Source organism: Cavia porcellus, unplaced genomic scaffold, assembly GCF_034190915.1.
Source record: "Cavia porcellus strain 051 isolate PalLab524CR breed Dunkin Hartley unplaced genomic scaffold, mCavPor4.1 scaffold_16, whole genome shotgun sequence".
Classification (NCBI taxonomy): Eukaryota; Metazoa; Chordata; class Mammalia; order Rodentia; family Caviidae; genus Cavia; species Cavia porcellus.
This window is the reverse complement of record NW_026947499.1, coordinates 64,194,119-64,216,654: the sequence shown is the minus strand read 5'-3', so window position 1 is coordinate 64,216,654 and position 22,536 is coordinate 64,194,119. Positions and strand designations below refer to the sequence as shown.

General features: G+C 37.8%; 1 protein-coding gene across 12 annotated transcripts in view; it reads right to left on the bottom strand.

Moving 5' to 3' along the window:
• The window catches only part of LOC101787062 (collagen alpha-1(XII) chain-like), a 70,622-nt gene that overhangs the window by 31,900 nt on the left and 16,186 nt on the right, over nt 1-22,536 (bottom strand). For 3 of the 12 annotated variants that reach the window (XR_002788716.2, XR_010039928.1, XM_063226941.1), the window contains exons 2-5: nt 10,796-10,945; nt 10,595-10,714; nt 10,341-10,505; nt 9,603-9,749 (exon numbers count right to left, since the gene is read on the bottom strand). Coding sequence is in view for 10 of the 12 variants with exons in the window: in XM_063226941.1 (XP_063083011.1) it covers nt 9,603-9,749; nt 10,341-10,505; nt 10,595-10,714; nt 10,796-10,945 (582 nt within the window). In the remaining 2 variants the exon portion in view is untranslated. The other 9 variants (XM_023560826.2, XM_023560825.2, XM_063226935.1 and 6 more) reach the window with 8 other exon arrangements.

Genomic DNA, 22,536 nt, shown 5'->3' with positions numbered 1-22,536 from the left:
GTTGTCTTTTAGTCTGTTTCAGTGATTTTCATTCTGATCTCTGTAGTCTCTTTTTTTGTACAAACTCTGGATTTTGATTGTTTTCTAGGACCATTAGATATGTCACATATCTGAGCTCATTCTGTTTTGCTGATGTGAGCATTCACAGCTATAAACTTTCTTCATAGGACTGCTTATGTTCAGTCTCAAATTCTGATATGTTGTACTGGCATTATATCACTTAATTATAATTAATAAAAATTACAATATTTCTTCCTGAATTGCTTCTGTGACCTATTGACAACCTTTCCACTATGCCATTATTAGGAATATTTGTGAGCAACTTCCCATTCTCCTGCTGAGTTTTGGTGTATAGAAAAGAAAAGAAGGAGCAAGAGATAAAGTAGAGGAATATAGCAGGGCTCTGGGATGACTAGCTGCTCTCTGGGAACAAAAGGCCCAGTACCCCAACTAGCCACCATTTTACTTAGCCTGTGCAGGGATCTTTTTCCTGGAACAGCACAGAAGTGGTAGTTGAAAGGACAAGTTTAACATCATAAAGGAAACAAGATTCATCGCCACACCCGGGCACTAGTCTCTCTGTATTGTCCTCAGCAAACTTCATGCTGTTCTACGAGCCTCATTGACAAGAGGAAGGAGAATTTTCACATTTTCAAAACTGGTCCACAAGACAAGGGTAAGTCAATTTACAATTTGTGATCCCCAACAGTAACTCATTGATTATTAAAGAGTGTGTTGTTAAATTTTGATATGTTTGCATAATTTCTGTGATTTCTTTTGCCATTGATTTCTAGTTTCATTGCATTGTGAGCTGAGGACATGCATAATAAAATTTTTATTCTTTTGCATTTACTTAGTACAAAGCTAGTACTGACTTACTAGCTAGTTTGTGGTTTATTATGGGAAAAATTCCATGTGCTGCTAAAAAGAGCATGTATTCTGTTGCTGCTGGGTGGAACACTGTGTATAGCCAACAAGTACATTTTTTGAAAGGTTTGGTTCAACTCTGTTATTTCCTTTTTCTTTCTTTCTTTCTTTCTATTTTTTTTTTTTTTTTTTTTTTTTTTTTTTTTTGTGTGTGTGTGTGTGTGTGTGTGTGTGTGTGGTACTGGGGATCGAACTCCTGATTTTGCATTTGCCAAGCAGGCACCACCCACCGGCTCTAAACTCTGATATTTCTTTGGTGATTTTTTTGCTGCTGTTGTTGCTGATCTGTGTGTTTGCGATAATGGTATATACAGGTTCCCCACTATAAATGTATTGAGATTCATCTGATCTTTTATGTCCGTTAGTATTTAATTTTTGCAGTTGAGTGCACCCTATCTTGGTGAATATATGTTTGTAATTGTTCTCTCTTCAGGTTGAATATTCCACTTATCAACATGTCCTTTGCCTTTTTGATCAACTATTCATTCCCTAAATTAGATGAGGAATTGTAGAAAACTTAGGCAGGTTACTTGCATCTGTATAATCATGACTTTGTTCTCCATCAGTTTAGGTCCTGACTACGCATTATCCACTAAAATATATATATCTAAATAAATAAATAGATATGGATTTAAAAATTTAAGAATAAAATTATAAAAGCCTAAATAAAACAGCCAAGTATTATGCAACCATTAAAATTTAGTATAGTGAGGAATTTGTAATACCATGTAAAATATCTTTATAAGATGTTAAAAGGATACAGGACTATTTATAATATGACAGAGATGAACACATGAGAAGTCAAATGGAAAGAAATAAAGTGGGGCCAGGAATACAGCTCAGCAGCACAGTGCCTGCTTGGTAAGCACAAAGTCCTAAGTTCGATGCCCAGTACGGAAAGGAAAGGAAGAAAAAAAGAGGTAAAATCATATGAAGTTGTAGGTCACTTTGCCTTTTACCATCCTCTGCTCACTTTTGCTATTTTCTTGTAGTGAGATTTATTACTTTTGTAGTGAGGAAAAAATTGAACACATCTTTTAAAGGCCATTGCATTCGTCCTAGGGAAAAGCACTGAGGGCCAGACTAAGGGGTGATGGCAGAAATGGCAATGTGGGTACAGAGGAGTGTGCAGGATTGGCCAGCATCTGTGAGAAGCAGGAGGGGGTGAGGGACAGCTGCAAGCATCTCCTAAGTTTACTATCTGAGGACTCAGGAGCCTAAGGAAGAGGAAGGGTAATATTGAGGATGATTTTTGACAGAATGTTGTATATATTATTCCAGGGGCCTTCAGATAGAGAAACTAAGCGGCGTTTTGACATTTCTAAATTACAGCCGGGTGTGGCGACACAGGGCTGTACTCCTACCACTCTGGGAAAATGAGGCAGGAGAGCTGCAAGTTCAGGCTCAGCTTGCATAACCTAACAATGAGCAAGACCCTGGCTAAATAAAAAAAGATAAAAGACTGGGGTTGAAGCTCAGTACAAAGGTCCTGGGTTCAGCTTCTGGTACTGAGAAAAAACAGCAGAAGGAAAAAAGAAGGGAGAGGAAGAAGAAAAACTTGAGATATCTGGTATAAAACTTTGAAACTTGGAGTCACTGACATTGAAGTGCCAGCTGGGACATAGAGAATGGCACTGTTCTTTTCAAAGGGGACTACATTGAAGGTGTCTCTGAGAAAAAGGACACAACATATTATGGCCAATCTATGGAAATTTTCTTATTCAATAGAAAGGAAAATTAACATTTTAGAATTACATTTTTGAAGACTGAATCTATCAAGTGTTCATGTCTTCTTATATTAAGAAAAAATTTATTTCAACTTAAATATGCAAATCAAATTGTAGTTAAGCAAGATAAATTCACACGCAAAAGAGGACCAATATTGACTCTCTCCATTAAATACAGTCAAGTCCTCATAGCCCTACATGAGAAAGCAGAAAGGATAAACCTGCTGCCTGCAAAGGTTTCATTCGATTTTTTGATATTAAGCACCTACTGTATGTCAGATATTGCTCTGTCTTGGATGTTCCATGTTGAAAAAATAAATGACAGAGAAAGTACGACTACTTACTTCCAGCATGGTGTGTCTGTCTTTGTCAGCCATGCCAAGTTTCATATTTGAAAGAAAAACCCAAAGGAGGAACCTGTGAACCACCCAAGAGACAGGAGGAAGCCACGGACATCTCAGCGTCCTGGTGCAACTGAGATCAGTGATCCAGGGGCAGTGAGGAGCAAAACTGCATGGGGATACGCAGATGCAGTCTCTTCTCAGTGCTAAAAAGGAGAGGCCGTGAATTCTAAAACCATACAGTAATGAGGGTGATGTCAACTCCAGCAAGACAGCAGGACCAGTATTAGAGACTTGTTGTGAGTGACGAAAAAAGATGACCAGCAGATTCTATCAATTCACATTGCTGCAGCATGGGGGGTTGGGGGGCTGGCTCCTCCCTTAAGAGACCCTCAGCTTCCTTGCTTCCTCTCCCCACCCCAGCAAAAATGCAGAGGTAGCATGAGGCTGACTAGAATCCTGTCTCTCTGGTACAGAATGAGAAACTCAGATTAATGAAAGTGAAGTAAAGCAGAAGTTTTACTGATAATATTGCAAAAGGGCAGGGCTGCCACACAGCAAGTGAGCAAGTGTGAGGCCAGGAGAAGCTCAAAGAGAGATTCTCAGTCTGATGGCTTTGCCTTGTGCACATTTGCAGGGTTAAGCTGATTTTCTAAAAATAACTATTTCCCTGGTAAAATCAGGGTCTTAGCCTTTGTTTGTGAAGTGAGCCAGCGTTCCCAGGAGCTATGGGCACAAAACAAAAAGTATGTGAAGATCCTGCAAAGGGAAGCCCTTCCAGGACATAATGTCACAGAGTTATCTCTGTTACACTAGCCACCCAGGTCATGTCCTATGCAGCCTATTCCTCCCTTACTAACCCTACAATATCTCATTAAAATGAACCCCATCAAGATAGTCTGAACTGTTTTTCTGATTGGAGAATCAGACAGTCAGATGGAGGGGGGCAGTAATGAAAAGAAGAACACTACTACTGTCAAGCACAGCTGTGTGTGTATACAATATGTACACATATAGGTAACTTCTATCCTGTGATGCACTAACCTAGGCAGAGGAGGAACTAAAGAATGTCTGCTTGAAACTGGGGAATTCCCTAAAGAATGTTGCTTACGATTATTTTGCCTAGGAAAGAGAAGTAAACATTCTAAAAAAAGGTACTTTAACTCAGAATGTACTATGCAGAAAACAAAAGACAAGGTAACCTTGTATTAGTGATTTGAGACCAAATCATTAATTTTTAAAATACATTACTAAACTTTATTTTCCCAAGCAATATAAAGCCATTGGATAATACTTTGTGGAAGTCCTGAGTAAGTCTTAGAAGCCAAGAAGTTCATGAGGAGTCCCCGCCCTGGGGAGGATGAGCTGACATAGATGGAAGATGACTCAGCCCAGAACAAAGAAAATTGCCCCTGTGTCCATCACTTCCACTCCCAGCACAGGTGTGTAAGGAAGCACACCTGCCTCAACAGAAACCTGCTTTGGACCAGGGATCAGAAAGTAGACATTGCACATTGATACCCCTTCCTCCTAGGTACACATTGCTTGATAGGCAATGCCACATTGCCACATTATAGGGTACACAATGCCCTATAATCCAAATTCTTTTCCTTTTCAGTTCTTTATATAAGGAGCATTGGATTTCCTTGGACTGTTTAAGATTGTAAAGGAGAATTTTAGAAGACTGTCTTTATGCTTCCATCATAGAACAGAAACAACTAACACAGCATTTTTTATTTCCTCTTCTGGGAAAAAAATCTATTTAAAAATAGAGTATCACATGTGAATAACTGGAACTTAGGAAATGTATAGAATTTTTTTTCTTTTTTTTTTTTTTCGAGACAAGATCATGGAGCACAGTAAAAGTTCATAATCTTTTCACTTAATATCCATATAATTTTCAACTACTTTTAGTTCAAAGAGTGATTTTTAATGCATGGGATGATCCCAGGCATCCTGCCAATTATAAAAATACATTATTTTCCATCTCCTGTGGCCTGACATGAGGAGGTAGAGAGGAGAAAAGCACCGAGGAGCCGAGCAATCTGCATAACCAGCTCTTGACGCACTTCCTTCTCTTGTAAGTGGCTTCCCTTCTTCCTCCAGTGCCAGCCAAGAAACAGGAAGAGGGAAAGAGTACTTATATACAGCCTGGGAAATGCTACCAGGAAGCGGAGCCGTGAGCATCTCCTCCAAGAGCTCCGCTCAAAGTCAAAGCCAACAGGACCTCAGCAATAAAGGCCAGAGCCAGCCAGAGCAGGGAGAGGTCACAGCCAACAGGAGCTCTGTGCAGGGCTTTTCCTAATGTAGGCCCCTCCCCGCCTGGAACATCTCTGGGTATTGTACCGAGAAGAGCTCAGTTCTTCAGGAAAATGTCCTTATGTGACAGTAAGAGCAAAGTCTAAAGTTTTACTCTCTTGACACGTCTGTTTGCACTTTAAGGGATTTTCTTGAAAGCCAAAGAGTTCCAAGACTCTAAGAAGCAATAATGCTATTAAAGGTATCTCTTACCTGAATTCTGGCCATGGCTACCCACTGTAACAGTGGGGTCCTATGGGGAAGAAGTAGCCAAGACTGGGTAGCCGAGTGTTTACTGAGAACTTGCATGAAGAAGGTACTTTGTAAACATTCACTGAATAGATATTGAATCAAGACATGATTTCAAAGTCTGGCAAAAATTAACACACGGTCTATCACCTTTTTATCTTAAAAAATAAAAGAGTAAGAAAATGTGTATTAACATGCGTGATGCATATATGTCTGTTTACTCTCTCTTAGAGGTTATTCCTGTGCCTTTTACAGGCTCACTATATTCATTTTCCACCATAGAATAGACATTCACAACGTATTGAGCTTCAGGCTCCAAATTTTTCAACACTGTGCTGGTTTTCACTCGATTCACATGAATCTAGATGAAAAATTAAAAACAACAGCAATACATTTTATGATCAGTTTTTTTTTTCTATTATATTTACAAAGTAGTTCACTGCAACGACCTTAAAAATTATATCCTAATGAGGCTACTGTCTTTTGTTTTTGGAAACTACTAGGCCACAACGAGATTTTGGACAATTTACATAATTTATTCACCTAGCTGTGGTTTTCTTTACTTTTAAAACAAATGAGTAAAACTAGATCGTCTTTAATATTCCTTGGTAAATCTATGGTTCTAGGACAAAAATTAACTTTAATTTTGAAAAACTTATACTGACACCCAGCAATTCTTAGAAACCATAAGAACATAAGGAAAGCTCTTCTCTTTTAATTAAGCCCAAAATACTGTGCCTGCCTTGCCAAATAGAGAAAGCTCTGTTCCCTGCTCAGTTTTGCCTCCCCACACCCCTCTTGCCCAGGGCCCTAGCGAAGAAGATCCTCTCTCAGTGCAACATCAGAGTGGGCAGAGGTGCTGTCTACTCACTTCTTGGCGTTTGCCTCCTGTAACAGGGTAGTATTCCACCTTGTATCTGTCCACACTGTCAGACGGAGGAGTCCAGCTCACTCTAAAAGAATGGTGAGTTTGCTCCGAAATAACCAAGTTAGAAGGCGCTTCCAAGTCACCTACATGTGAAAATAAAGCTCATGCATTCTTTCATCATCGTAGCAACACAGGATGGTGTGGCAGAGTGCCAACAGTTCATGGGGCAGAAAACAGCAAAAGCAACAAGAGCCAAAAGGAGAGAGAGGAGAGTGAGAGCAATCTCTTTCTCTCCTTTATTTTGTATGCAGGCCGCCTGCCCCAGGGTGGGCATAACACTTACACCTATAATCCCAGCATTGGACCATGAATCAATCACAAACTCTAGAAACCCGCCTCATTCATGACTGAATGAGGCTTTAAGGGAACATCTAGACACAAGCCATAACATACTCTTAACTAAATAATGGAATACAGAAGAAATCAAGGAAGAAATAAGACAATTCCTATAACTGAATTATAATGGTAGTACAACATACCAGAATTTATGGGACATAATGAAAGCAGTCGTAGAAGAAAAGTTTATAGTTACAGTTGGGAGCAATTAAAGCTAGAAATTGACCACATGAGCAGGGCTGCAGCATGGCCATCCCAAGAACAAAGAGCCCCCAAGGAGGCAAGCCACACGAAGAGGCTGCTTCAGCCCGGAGAACACCTGGCCCCAAGACAATGTGAACAGCAGGTTGCTAGGACAACAGGGTGTCATATGATATTAAGTGTTGCTCAAATGTATAAATAAACACTCCTACAGTGAAGGGGCAGCTCCTTTTCCTCCCATCAAGCAAGGAAGTGCTCCACTTGACTGCAGGGTTGTCTCCTCTTTATTCTCTCATCCTCTCAGGGTCCTTCACCCCAAGAACTTCAAGGGCTATGTGGGTCACAGCACAAAGTCATTTCCAAAAGCTACCATTACCCTGATTCTGAAACCAAACAGGTAGTCAGCCAAAATAAAGAACTATAGACCAATCTCTTTAATGAATATACATGCAAAGATCCTCAAAAAGATAGTGGCACACGGAAGACTACAAATCATCAAAAAGATCATACATCATGGCCAAATAAGCTTTATACTAGGGAATGAAAGGATGGTCAACATATGTAAACCAATATGTAGTACATTTGTAAACATAAGCAGGGACAAAAACCATCTGATCATGTCAATAGATAAAGAAAATACTTTGACAACATTCAACACCATTCATAATAGAAGAAAAACCCTGAAGAAAATAGGTATAAAGGTTTTATCTCAATCTGAAATTTAGAAACCTATTGTCAACATCATTAAATGGGAAACAACTGAAAGCTTTCCTCTAAAATCAGGACAAGACAAGGATGTCTATTATTACCACTCCTGGTCAACACAGTACTCAAACCATTAGTAAGAGCAATTAGGCAAGAAAAAGAAATGAAAGGGACATGCATAAGAAAGGAAGAAGGTGAATTTTCATTATTTGTAAGTGACATGATCCTGCACATAAAAACAAACAAAAAAATCCCCAACAGAGTCTGAGAATAAATAACCAAATTTAGTAATAGAACCAGATACAGAACCAACACACAAAAATCAGTAACATTTCTGTACACTAATAATAAACCCATTGAGAAAGAAATTAGGAAAAAATATCATTCACAACAACACCAAGGAAAATAAATTACTTAAGAATTAACCTAAGGAAGTGAATGAAAGATTTGTACAACAAAAGTTACAGAACCCTAAAAAAAGAGATCAAAGAGGGCATCAGAAAATAAAATGATACTCCCTGATCTTGAATAGACAAAACCAGTATAGCCAAAATGATCATACTTCCAATATAGATTTTTCAAAATCTTCTATAGAACAAAGAAAATAACCAAGAAAGTGAAGAGAACTCACACTGGGGAAAATTTCCCAGCTACTTCTCAGAGAAATGACTAATATATACAATATATAAAAATTAAAAATATTAGCTCCTCCTCCCAAAAAGACTCAACAAAAAATAGTCAAGTGAAATGTTTAAACACTTCACAGAAGAAGAAATACAAACAAGCAGTAAATACATGAAGAAATGCTCAGCATCACTGGACATTAGGAAAAATACAAACTAAAACACTGAAGTTTTGTCTTGCTCCAGAAAGAATGGCCATCATCTCAAGAAATCAAATAATAACAAATACTGCTGAGGATGTGGGGGGAAAGGAATCCTTTTACATTGGAAATCAGTATGAAGTTTCCACAAAAACAAAAATAGAAATTCCCTTTGATCCAATTATTCCCTGATTAGGCACCTTCCTGAAAGAGTTAAAAACTTAATGTTATAATGACACATGCACACTCATGCTTGAAGCAAAACCATCTATAATAGCTAAATCTCAGAAGTAACCTATATATCCATCAACAGATGGATGGATAAAGAGAACACAGTATTTACATACATAGAATACTACTCTGCCATAAAGAAAGATAACTTGAGCTAGTGGGACAATGGACCCACTGTGAGTCCAGAGTGTTAACTGAAAAAAACCAAACACACAAGCGTAAATATCACATGGCTTCTCTTAGGTAAGAAACCTGAAGTATAAATAATAAGAGAAAGATAGAGCTCTCTCAAATAGAAAGAGGATCAAGAGATGTAGGGAGGAGAGAGAGTACAAGGGAAGGAAATGAAAATGAATTAAGTACATGATACATACACATACCAACTCCACATGACAAATGTAAACATATACTAACAAAAAGTAAATTGAAACTCAAAAAAATACCCTGCTGACCCAAAGCACATGAACCATTTCTACCACATTGTTTGCTAAACTCATTTTCACTTTTCTAAAGCCAGAGTAAATTAATGAGAGATAGTTGCTACCATAATCTAGATATACTTTAAAAGACTTGTTCTCATATAAGACCATAATTTTTATCATGAATTTGCCAAAACACTTTCAGTTTGGGTACTTCACCATGTGTACACATATATATATGTTAGAAACTGTAAAGCTTCTTTTAGTTGTTAAAACTCAAGGAATCTACCGACATCCAAAAGACAGAATCCAACGATGCAGGTAAACGTCTTACAACACAGTCCCCCCCCCCGCCCCTAAATTAATTGTTTTTCCTAAAGTACCGATAGTGCTGAAGAATCTCTAGGCTAGACTCACCTGGACCTTTGACGCTGTTACACAAGTTAGTGGTGAGGTTGTCCACAATACTGGAGAGTGACTCAAAATCTGCCACGTTGTAGGCATGGATGTCATCGGGATCTGTGGCGATCATCTTTAACTCGTCCTCATCAGCATTCTTAATTCCTTGAAAATGAATACATAAAACTTCAAAACATTCTCAGCAAAAAAGCTACCGGAATAAAGAAAATATTTAGGGATTTTCTTTATTGATGACTGCTTTAGGCAAACCGAAGGTTTCATAACTTGTTAACTAGGCCACATATTTTATTCTTCTTAACAATAAAGTGATTACTTATAGGTAGCGATAAAATAAAAATGAAGAATGGCCTAATCTCAAAGGACCTGTAAAGTGCCTTCTTCTAAGTGCTTCTAGCACCAATTTCCACCGAAGAATGTCTTTTCAGTGTTTTGTTTTCTTTTTGTTTGTTTGTTTCCCCACCCCGAAAGTAAAGTAACGGTTATCAAGAAGACACAAGCACGTGCACAAAACCAAACAGGAATTTTCCTGAATCCCATCAATAGTGTATCTTTCCTCTAATCAATTACTTTTCCTTGCAAGGGAGAAATAAACAGACTCCTAGAACACCCTCTGGATAAATCGTGCCTTAGAGAAAACACATCTGTTGCTTTCCCCACGCTGCAGACCATCTTTACCTGCACAAATACCCTCACCCGGGGTGACCCCAGGCCATCGCCATGCCCCTCTGAGCTCACCAACTGCAAACAGCTCCACGCCTTCGTCCTTGAGTTTCTTGGACGGCGCCTCGACGTCGTCTTGAGACTTTCCATCCGTAATGAGGACACCAATTTTGCGAGCCCGAGTCCGCAGGCCAGCTTGGGTCTTGAAGTTCTGCTGGTGAATGAAATTCAAAGCCAAACCTAGAGGGAATTTTGAAAGAGCGTCAGCCATCTCTTCTCAGCAGGTCTGGTGGGGCCTGGTAGCTCAGAGTCCCCAGGGCGCGGCTCACCCGTCAGCGTGTTGCCCCCTTTGTAAGGCAGATTTGCCACCGCCTGCAACAAGCTCCTCTTGTCTCTGTGAGCATTCAACTGCCACTCGGTCCTGGGGTCTCCACTGTACTGAGCAAGACCTAAAACATACCATCGCCGTCAGTGAATACAAAAAGCACAACGAAAACATTAACAGTCTCTTCACTTTAGGGAGAACCTACCAATTTGCACTCTTTGGGGGCCAATCTCGAAGACTTCCACAATGCGAGAAATGAAACTCCTCACAGTTCTAAAATTTGTGCGGCCGATGCTCCACGATCCATCCACCAGCAGCACGATGTCGGCTTCAGCTCTGGTGAGACACTCCATCCCTGTCCGACAACCGCAGACAGGACGGTGAGGAAGGAGCAGGTGGGCGGTGGGTTCCTGGCTGTACCTCTGTCATCCCCAGCCCTGAATCCCAGTATCACAGTTTCAATACTAGAGCTCAGCTCAAAGATCTGGAGCACCTGACTCTGGAAATCTGCCCACATAATTTATAACCTCAAATAACATTCACTCTTAAGAATCAGTTCCCTCAACTACCAAGTCAGTGGCAAATCTTTCCTTTCTCTTTCATTTCTCGGCTGCCATCATAGCAGATGAGGACTAGAATTAGACCATCACTATCAATGTGAAAGTGTCTCACACCCAAAAGCTGAGCTAAATGAGAATACCTAATGTCAACAATTGCATAGTAATCCAAAGATAAGATGTTGCACTTTTTTGCAATATTTAATTAGCAGGCAAGTATGAGATGGACTAATTAAATGTATAAGCTAGAAATGGCTTTTGTGAACCAAAAATAACTTTTAAAATAATAAAGCTCCTAGCTGACTATTCCATATACACTATTATGAAGAATTAAATTAGACCCCGACTCTTAAATTAGACCTTTATAAAGTAAGGATACATTTTTAAAAATCTGATACATTATTATAATATTACTTAGTGATTATTTAGCTTTTTCAACTATTATACATAAAAATCAGACAAATACAGATCTAGTTTGCACATTTAAGGAACCAAGAAATAAAGAAGATAATTAAGGGAAGTATACAAACAAATTAATTGAGAGCTGCAGACATAAAATGCACAGACATGTCACAAATCGAGCAAAGATGCTTTGGAAGTGAGAAAAATAATCCCAATATCCTCAGAGTACAAGCTGCAAAACAAAAACAAAAGCTGATTAGTATCACCATAAAAAAAAGATCAAACATCAATGCAAAACAGCACAATTTGACACTTTGATTTATTTTATGCACATGCAACTTTTTAAACGTCCTTTGTTCTACAAGCTTCAGTTACCAGCTATAAATTTTCCAATTCACTGCACTGTCATATGTGATACAAAAAAAAAAAAAACAATTAAAAAAATTAACCAGTGCTCATCACCCACCATCCGAATGTTACCTGTATCAGGATGGAACACGCCCAGACATGAATCCTAGAACTCAGCCTCCTCAGTCAGCCCCTGAGCCCCCGAGACTCAGGCCTCATGGTTCAGTAAATGATACAAAACATAGAAGTAAGCTCTTTCCACCACTTCCACATCTAAGATGAAAAAAACTAGCTGTCTTTACACCAAGGCTGTCATCACTGCAGAGTGGGAAATCTAGAGGCCTTGTGTGACCTTGTCCTGTCCCAAATCAGCTGGCCCATCTTTTCCTGTAATCTGACTCTGGGTCCCCAGCCTAAATGAACTGTTGATGTAAAGATTCATAACTTCCTTAGCAACAGAAAACTGCAACTTCACTAAAATGAAGAAAATGTTAGAGGAGGGTAGATAATGGTATCTATATTCAATAAAAATTCTAAATAATGCATACTATGTAACTAACGCAATACCAGAAAGCCTTTAAAAATTACCAAAAGTCCAGTTAACTGAATATCTTGAGAAATTTTTTTTCAAACATCCGAATCAGTAGATTCCTTAAATCAATTTTAGTGAAGAAAAAATAAACTGTATAGCTACTTCTCACTGTATAATGACCTAAAATTTCACTTTTGAAATACTTTCCTAAAGCTAAGTTCTCGCAGGAAAAGGTACTTCAGTTTCTTACTGGAGGATAAAACTGGCATTGTGGTTGTGTTAGAAAGGATTGTCATTTCTTGTGCAGCAAGAGGTGAACTTTCTCCTCCATGAAACGTTTCAAAAACTTTAACTTTGTAGACAGCGCCTGCCCTGAAATGGTAAAGTGTATCGTCTGCATGGACTGTCAGCTAAAGGGGTAGCATTTTTGCTTTCTTAAAAACATTCACCTTGATTAGCAAACTTTCACTCAGAAGACTTCAAAATGGATGTAACTTCCATTCCACTAATCCTTTGAGGACTCAGGGAAACCAGCTGCACAGCACCTCTTGAGTCCCTGCCACAGGTTCCACTTGTTGGAGAAGGTTCCGGAACTTGGCACTTGAGCGATGGACTCTAAGCACACACATGAAGGGCTGGAGTGTGGCTCAGGGGCTGAGCCTTTCCCTGGCATTCACGAGGCTCTGGTTCCACCCCTACTACTACACAAAGAGAAAGGGATCAACATTGCACTTTGCAAGGTATCATATGGCTCCTCACATGGTTTCTGGCAAGTAACAAGGCCAATCCAGTTCACATGCCCTGGGAAAGTAAATGACAAGAGTTTACATAGATTTCAGTATTACAGGATGCCTATTGAAGACTTTCCAGGAAGCAATGCTTGGTAGTCTGTCTCCTGTTTCCACTGTGATGAATGCAGTGTTGTCCAAACTCAGACTGCCTTGTTTCCCAGCACATGGCCTGGAAGTGAACCATCCCTCAGCCCTGCTCCCTGCCAGATGGCACCAAGCACAGAACCCCTGGCTTCTGGTGTCACCAGAAAAGGCTCACTTGGGGCCTTAGCATGAGTCACCGCAGGAATCACACTTGCACATGACTGCAGGTTTGGTGAAATTATGCAATAAGGCTTTTTTTAAAAAGGGAAAAAAACAGTGTCATTGAAAAATTTAATTCCCGATCGCTTGTAATAAAAAAGTAATTAAAATATTACAAATATTTTACCTAGGTCTAAATTCAATTCTGGCCTCTGAATTCTCACTTGTACTCCTAGAGCACTTAAAATACAGATTCAGTTGCTTGTAAAATACTCTGCTGACAAACAGACATCCCTGATAATTGCTGAAAGGGCTACTGATTTACCTAAGTTATCCAGTCTTTTAACACAAACACAATTGGTTTTAAGCGCCTCCAAAACACCTGTGTCTTCATCTGGTCCAAGCGATATAGGGGAATGAAACTCCCAACCTACTAGATATTCTAGTACGAGTTTGTGTTCTCTAAAGTAGAAGAATTAATTTTAGGAGCAACAGAAGTTAAGAGCAGAATATGTTTATTGAGAGAAAGAAAGCTGAGAGAGAGACAGAGAGAGTGCCTAGTGGGTTGGCAAGGACTCTGTCGTTTCTAGGTACTTCTATGGAGTAAAACCACAAGGTGAGATGGGTCCAAAGTGGAAAAGAATGAGAACTCGCAAGGTGAGTGTGAGGTGGGACAAAACTATGGTCAACTAATAAGATTACTTGCTTAGGTAAAATTGATTAACTTCGTAACAAGTAGGGAAGCGAGTCACATAGCAAGGGGCCATGCATAACAGCAGGACTCTTCCTGTAGGGGGTTGGGATGGTGACTCCTGACTTCCTCAGGGTGACAGAGAACTATCTGGACTATCAACCTTTAGGATGTGGGGTGTTAGCTTTGCCTTTTGTCTTGAGATCTGACCCACAGCAGGAGGGTTTGTCTCCTCCAAGGTTGCAAGGTATCTGGTCTTCCACACTTGCTCCTTTGAGGGCCCAATCCTGTCTGATTGCCTAGAATATTTCTAATTAACTCAGCTGCCTATGACACAAGGATCAACTTCCCCAGGCTCTGTCATCTCCCATAGGTTGGAACATGACCTTGTATCCCTTCACTTCCCCTGAAGCAGGCTCCCGTCGAAGCTGATATAGTTGGGTCAGATGTTTTTAGATTTTGGGGAGACTTAAATAGAGAAGCTATAATAAGAAAAAGATTTTAAAATATTCATAAGACTAAGATGTAGGAGTTTTCTAGTGGTCTCTAAAAAATGTATATTTATGAGATGTTAAACCTTATGGCACAAGAGATTATGCTGAATAACACAGCACTACTCAAGTGTAAATAATTCTTACAATTGAGGTTAGATTAGCATTAGAATATTAGCAATACCATTTAACCAGGAACTACATAGGGAAAATTATATGCTAATGAGGCATCTCATCTAGTAATTATAATGTAAGGTATTTCAGATTCAATTTTAAACATTTACAAATGAAGTTGACTTATTATTCTTTTAAAACATTACATACTTTCCTCCCTATACCCATAAAAAGTTATTATTTTGCACCTGATGTTCCTGATCCCTGCCTCAGCCTTCCTGCTTATAAATCAGAAGAACTGAGATGTCCTTTGTGGTCCGGAGGTGAAGTCACTTCAGCACTGTCTAATCTCCTGTATCACTGCTGAAGCAGTTCCCCTAAGGAGTCCCCTCCTGGTATCCAGTCCCAATTCATGATTTTCATTGCATCAAGATCTGCAAATCATATCCGAGTTCCAGGTGGCAGTAACCCTAAAGACATTTCTAGGCTGTCCTCTGGGAAGTGCCCATGAAGCTATGTGAGCCTGGCCTGGGACTGCCTTGCCACCCTTATCTCTGGATTCAGCTGCCACAGAAATACCAGCTCTCTGCACAGATCTGGAAGTCTTTTCTGCAGAACTTTGCTTCCCACACACAGGGAAACGTAAAACACGGCAAGAAGACAGAATATCCTCTCTTATTTCCTTTGACATTTGAGCAACTTCCTCATACTCTAACAACTGAACATTTCATTTCTTGCAAGTTAGCTTCTAGTTCAAAAGAGTAATTCTGTTAACATTTAAGTCAATCAATTACCAAAAAAATACTGAAAAGTTCTTAGATGTTCATTTTCTAAGACATGGAAGTTTATTTACAGTTTCTGCTAACATTTGCTTTTTGCTAAAACTCATCTCTTATGAAAATTTTCAACCTCAATAACTATCTTAAGGGTAGGACAGTTTTGGAAAATGGTACAATGGAAGAGAATTATTTTAAATCCTCTAAATACTATATAGCATTTTATAAATTCTGAGTCATATGAATTTTAGCTTTACTTTTACAAATAAAGTTACCTATATGTGTCATCTCAAGCCTAAGTTTACAACATGGTTCCTCTGCAAACAAATGAATTTGCATCAGACATAGAGAATAAATTTCAGCCAAGTTCTTAAACTACATCAACCAGTGTGCTCCAAACACAAGATTTTATTTTCATGAAAATAAATCATGATTCTCTGAAAAATATGCCTTTTTACGTATTTAAATTTCCTAAAGAAGATTATTTTTTTCTGAAAGCTGGTTAGCTTAAAAATATTTAAACTTAGATGTATTCAACTGAGCCTACCAATCATAAGAAGAATATGAATTCCTCTGAGAACCCAGACCAAAAGATTTTAGTAAAGGATAATTTGATCAGGATAAGACACTTAACTGAAAATCTTCATTACATTCCCCTGCTCTTTCTTTTCCAGGAAAATCACCAAGATGTTCTAGTTCTTCCTAATAGGAAAAAAAAAGAAAAAAGAAGGCTCCATTTCTTTTCCCTTTCCCTAAAATCCTCTCAAAAGAAAACGAAAAAAAATTTCCTATAAATACTGAGAAATGTCCATGCTTAAAAATGATTTTTTGTTTGCTTACATTTTGTTTGGGCTTGTTCCCAATAGAAATTTATCTTTTAGAACAGAAGAGGTTTTAGGTTTCTAGCAAAATTGAGCAGAAGCTATCAAGATCCCCATGAGCCCTTTCCTGCCCACACACAGTACAGTCTCCCCATTACCAACATAACCCTCCAAAGTGGCACAGTTGTCAGGGTCACTGACCCTGTATCAACACATCCTTATCCCTCAGACCAACAACTTTTTAGGAAAGCTAATCAAGAAATCTTGACACATCCTTCAGCCATATGATGATAAATGATAACAGATCAGTCACAATTATTCACAGAAATCAATATTAACAAAATAGAAGTACACTTGAACCACCAGAAAACCCAGGGGGCTTTGGATTTAACCTTACCATATATAGTAGTGATCAAGAGGGTTAGTTTAGGATTAGCCTTGTTACATGATAATCATAATCTTATTAGTCACTTATCAAACATTTCTAAGTGGTGAGTGATAGAACTGTGGGACCAGTGGCGGCTGAAAAGATAAGAAGTATGAAATATAAATGACCTTTATTTTGAGAATGCAGGGGAGACACCCCCGATCCTTTGGGGGCGGCATCCCCACCCCACCCTGCCCCCGCCTCCCCTGGTGGTGATCTCTCAGTGGAACATGTGGAGTGGAGACATATAAGTATCCTAGGTTTGGGGTGGAACCTGAGGAGGAATTAGTGATGTACAGGTAGCCCATTGGTAGTCTTTTGGCGCCATAGGTAAATTCCTAGGGGTGGGGGAGACAGAGCTCCTTGGTTCTGCCTGAGGCTTTACAGGCTACAGTGCCTTGTCTAGGCCAAAACTCTTTCAATGAGGCACTAAACTTCATGGTCTGTGTGCTCTTTCATTTAATCCTCATGGTAACTCTAAAGCACAAAATTGATTATCTACATTCTACAGAGTAGGAAACTAAGATCCAAGGAACGTTAAATGAATAACTTGATCAAGAAAAAGGAACTATAAATGGTGCCTGAAATCTGTCTCCAAGGGTTCTCATTTTTTTTTGTTGTTTTACTAATTGAATATCCTACCTAGTTGCTCATACTATCAAGTTAAAAAGAAAACTATAGGTAATTGAAAGGGATTCAATATCTCAAAAATTTGACGTATTTTTATATATTAACCTAACCTGAATGTAAACCTCATTCTTTATAAAATCATAATTTTGAGCTGATGACTGTATGGTGGCTCCCACACACACCCCAACACACCTGTGCTGCTACCTACATTCATCTCGCATCTGCGATCAGAGGTTCTCCTTCTCCACAGCTGTATGTTTTGCAAAATCTGGAACTCTGTATTTAGTGTCTGACTGCAAATTTTTCACTACAAAATGAACAAGCTATCTAGGAAGATTTTTTCTTAGTGTCAATATCATCATAAAGTGACTTCCCACAAACCCAGTAACCACAAACCATCACTGGGACAGATATCCAATGAGCCCAAATTGATGTGTCAGGGATGTCTTCAGGGACTCAGCTTTGAGGCAAATAGGGTTCTAGAACAGAAATTAAAGGGGAATAATTTTTAAGTGTCTCCTACTATTTAAAGATTCATCTGGATAGACAACTTGCTGTACTCAAACCAGATGAGGTGGTTTAAGCTTAAGTGTATCAATTTGATTAGATTGGAAATCACTTAGGGGGTTATCACAAAAACACACTTCTGGCTGTGACCGAGCAGGCCAAGAAGGTATGCTCTTAGGTAGTATATATTATCCCTGGCAATGTTTCCCTGCTTTCCAGTCAATGAACATCTTGTTCCACCATGCCTTTCCACCATGACATTCTTGGGTCAGAGCCAATGTATTGAATACCTGAAACGATGAATACCTGAAATGATGAGTCAAGTTAAACCTCTCATCCTTTTAATTTGTCACCTTTGAGTGCTGTGACAGGAAAGTGACTAATATACTGAACTTGTCTGAATTTTCTCATTTCTTCTTTCTGAGCTTTACGTCCTGTTCTGTCAGTGGAACAGATCAGTGAAATAAAACTACAGAATTATATTTGATTTTTACCAATAAGCCTTGCCATAATATACCCACTAAGACTACAAGATCTTCTAGGACAAGAGTAACATCTAAATTTGAAAAGATATGTATTTTACAGTTTTTCCTAAAGAAAAGAATGTGTCTGACCCCTAAAATTTTACATTTTAGTCTACCTTATGACATAGTCCACTGAATATAAATATCTTTATTTACTTATCACAATCTTTTCCTCTCAAATAAGCTAAGGTTCTAGATATAATTTACAATAAATGCAACAATCTTACATCACTTGCAAACTGTAATTCCATCAATCATTTCTGGAGAAACTTTTATTTTCTTATGCAATTGAAAAAATAGAAGTGAAAACTTTTGATATTGCTTAATGCCAATGAAACTTAAAGCCACCAATTCTGGAAATATAAAAGCAATTAGTCATCAAAATGAAACACACCACTTGTTCCTGATGATCAAAAATGTCTGCTATGAAATTTTGGCTTCTTCTTTAAAAAATGCAACCCAAGTGGAAAAATGTGGAAACCACAAATTAATCACAGGCACAGATGCCTTCCAATAAACCTTCATCTTCCATATTGTAAATGTAAGATAAATATACAGATCACTTTATATTGGCTACCTTTTCTAGAGTTTAGGCCAGTACAACATAACTAAGAAACTATCTGAGCCCTCAGCATATATTTTGCCAGTAGCTTTTGCATGTTTATGCAGATGGTATTTAACATTTTTGTTGTATTTTATTCAAATAATATATAAGAATTTTGAAGGCTGCCATTTTCCTTGACTCAAAGAGAAAAAAAAATGAATATTTTAAACTGTTTACACTTAAAATTTCAGCATACAAATGAGGATAAATCAAAAAGAAATATGAGCAGAAAAAACCTATAATATATGATTAAATTCAAAGATTAAAATAAATAAAACAGGAGCTGAACTTCCTACCAGAGTTCAAACCTAGATGGAAAATTCTATTATAAGTAACTTTACTGACAGGATATCTCAGCTCAGCTCTACAAGGAAATTAGCAACATATTTTACTGAAACCAAGAATAACTTATTTCTGCTGAAACACAGCTCAGTGGTAGGGTGCTTGCCTAAGACTTGTAAGACTCCAGGTTTTATCTACCAAAGTAGGAAAAAGAAGAAGAAAAAGGAAAGAACAATACTTATTTCATATTGCTTCCTCCCTTCAAATATTTGAGGTTCATTTTCATTTGAAAAAAATTTAGGTGTTATTTCCTATTTAAATGACCACAAACTTTTATATTTTGTGTACTTGAAAGATTATAAAATTGAAATTTCAAGTTATTTATTTTTTTGGTTTGGTTTAGGAATTGAAATTTTGTTTGTTGGTTGGTTTTTACTTTCTTTGATAATTAATATTCCAACAGCTAGTCTGTAAGTTTTTAAAATGTAGTACATTTTTCTTTTCACTTATACCCGCTCCCCTTCTAAATTTTAGGATATGCAGTTAGGAATGGCTGCAAGGTCACTTGAAAGTGATCTTGAATTTAAATAAGCTAAGTACTGCATCAATGAATTCTGAAAAAAATCGTAAGACAAAGTCAGAAAGTGAAAATCTTCTGAATTAGCACTAAGATAACTTATAAACATTAATTTCAGCTTCTACTTTTCCTGAAAGTTGTGCTTTTTAGCAGTTTTCTCCCTCCTTGCTAGAGACCTAAATGTGTGATATTGTTACTATGACAACAGATGTTCATGTCACAAACAAGCCAATTATTTAAATGTGACAAAAATAGTAGGAAGAAAATTTTGGTCGAAGCAAAAATATATTGATAAGGACATTTCTGAGCTTAAAACAAAAGGACTATGAGATGCAGGAGGAGAGAGTGGAGGGATAGGAGATGAAACCAGGAATTCAGATATATTATGCACAAGTACCGACTCTCCACAAATAATGTAAACATTATGTACTATACACGTGTACTTTAAAAAAGAGCTCTGATCACTAGACACAACTCCTCATGGGTTTCAAATAACTATTTTATTGCTCTCCAGACCTGTAATCCACAACAAAATACTAGTAAAATTCAAATATAATTATAATTCAAGTTAGCCAGTAATGATAACTAAAAATCCAATCATGAAATGAAACCACTTCATCTTAAAGATTGTTCCAGCCAGCTTTCATTCAGTTTCATATCCTACTTTCAGAAGCAGAAGTTAAATTGAAAATGTAATGATGTAAGCTCTCTTCTAGATCAATTTGTATCTTCCATTAGCACTCAGCTCAAAAACCATCTAAATCTCCACAGCAGACTAAAAAAGACCTGCTTCTAGCTAACATTCATGTGGAAATACACTTGACTTATAATCAATAAATTGGAACCACCAATCCAAAGGACAAAGTTCACTACTGATAAGTTGACAGTTAAGTATTGCACAGTTCTTATAAAGCTCGTAACGAAAGATTGTTCAACTTCAGAGCCTGAAAGTAAAAACTATTTCTTCCATGATTATTACCTCGTCAATTTAATTCAGATTTTTTATCAGAAAGGAAGCAACCATGAGTTACTGTTCAGCCACGGTGCTAACATACCCTGGCAATACGAAAATTGTTTTATTCAGAATGTATGATTTTTCACATGATGAAACAGGAATCAATCCAGGCAAGTACAGAGAACAGAGCAGCCCATCTTGGGGAAGGCCTGTGTTACTTAACATCATGCAGAGTTCCTGGGCTGTGCTAATTGCCTTGCTCATCAAGGAAGCTGAGCTGGCCTGGTCAGTCCACAGGAAGTCATTCATGTCTAGGATACTGGTGGGTTGCTACAGCAACAAAAACAAAGGAAATCCTGAAAAGTCATGTTTTCCATCACCAAAACAACACTTAAAATTTTTCATTCATTTGTGGTACTTCTCCAGATAAAAATGAACATTATTCACACAGAGGTTTATACAGGTTTTCCTCCCACTATATAATGATGATTACTTAAATTTACTATCAAGACTTAAAATAATTTATAACAGTTTTAGTCATCACATAAAGCTTATCAACTCTAACAATAACAAAGGGGGAGAAAACAGTGTAAATGAAACCTAATGGTGTGTGCTCAGATTTCTCTGAAGTTTGGATCTGGAATAGTAATAAACTCTGCCACTGTGATTCTCTTGCCTATAATACTATAGCCACTATGGTTTTCCAAAGTGCCAATGCTAACCTGTCTCTTCCTGAATGTGACATTCTGATCATCAGCTACACTTAAAAACAAACGAACAACAACAAAAAGTATGAATATATATATATATATATATATATATATATATATAGAGAGAGAGAGAGAGAGAGAGAGAGAGAGAGTGTACCAGGAAACAGAGTGAACCAAGTATGGTAGAAGACCATAATAAATATTTATTAAATTTTTTAAAAAAGAAACTTTTGATCATGATGTATGATCCTTTTGCTAACTACTGCATTCTATTGGTCAAAATCTTATTAAGCACTTTTTTTTGTAACAGGAATTAAACTTAGGACCTTGTGCTTGCCAGGCAGGTGTTTATTATGCTGCTGATCTATATCCCTGGTCCTTTAGTAAGCATTTTTTACATTTATTTTCATTAAGGAGATTGATCTATAGAATTTTTAAAAATTTGTTTGAAAACAGTAATGCTGGCTTATAAAAATGAACTTGGAAGCACTCCTCATTCAATTTCATTAAAGACTTTTACGAATGTTGGTGTTACAACCTCCCTGAAGTTCTTAAGAATTCAGCACTGAATCCTGGGCTTTTGGTCCTGGGCTTTTCTTAGGAGTGGGCTTTTGGTTAAGATTTGGCTAGGGATGTGCCTATTTTATTTTTTCAAAGACTCACACCTTCAAATCACTGATTATTTGTAATTTGCACTTTCATTTTTATGATTTCCATTTTTAAACTAGGTTTCTGTTTGGACTGTTGTGTTTTAAGCATCTTGAGGTTCATAGTTTGGATATTTATGAGCTTGCTACTGTTTTTCTAATATGAGTATTGACTCCTCTTAGGGCTAGCACATATGTTCTGCTATGTTGTACTATCGTTGTTCTTTCATTCTTAGAATTGTTTAATTTCTTTTTTTTTTTAATTTTATTTAAGGAGAAAAGAAAAAAAAAGCAGAGAAAGGGTACAAGTTATACAG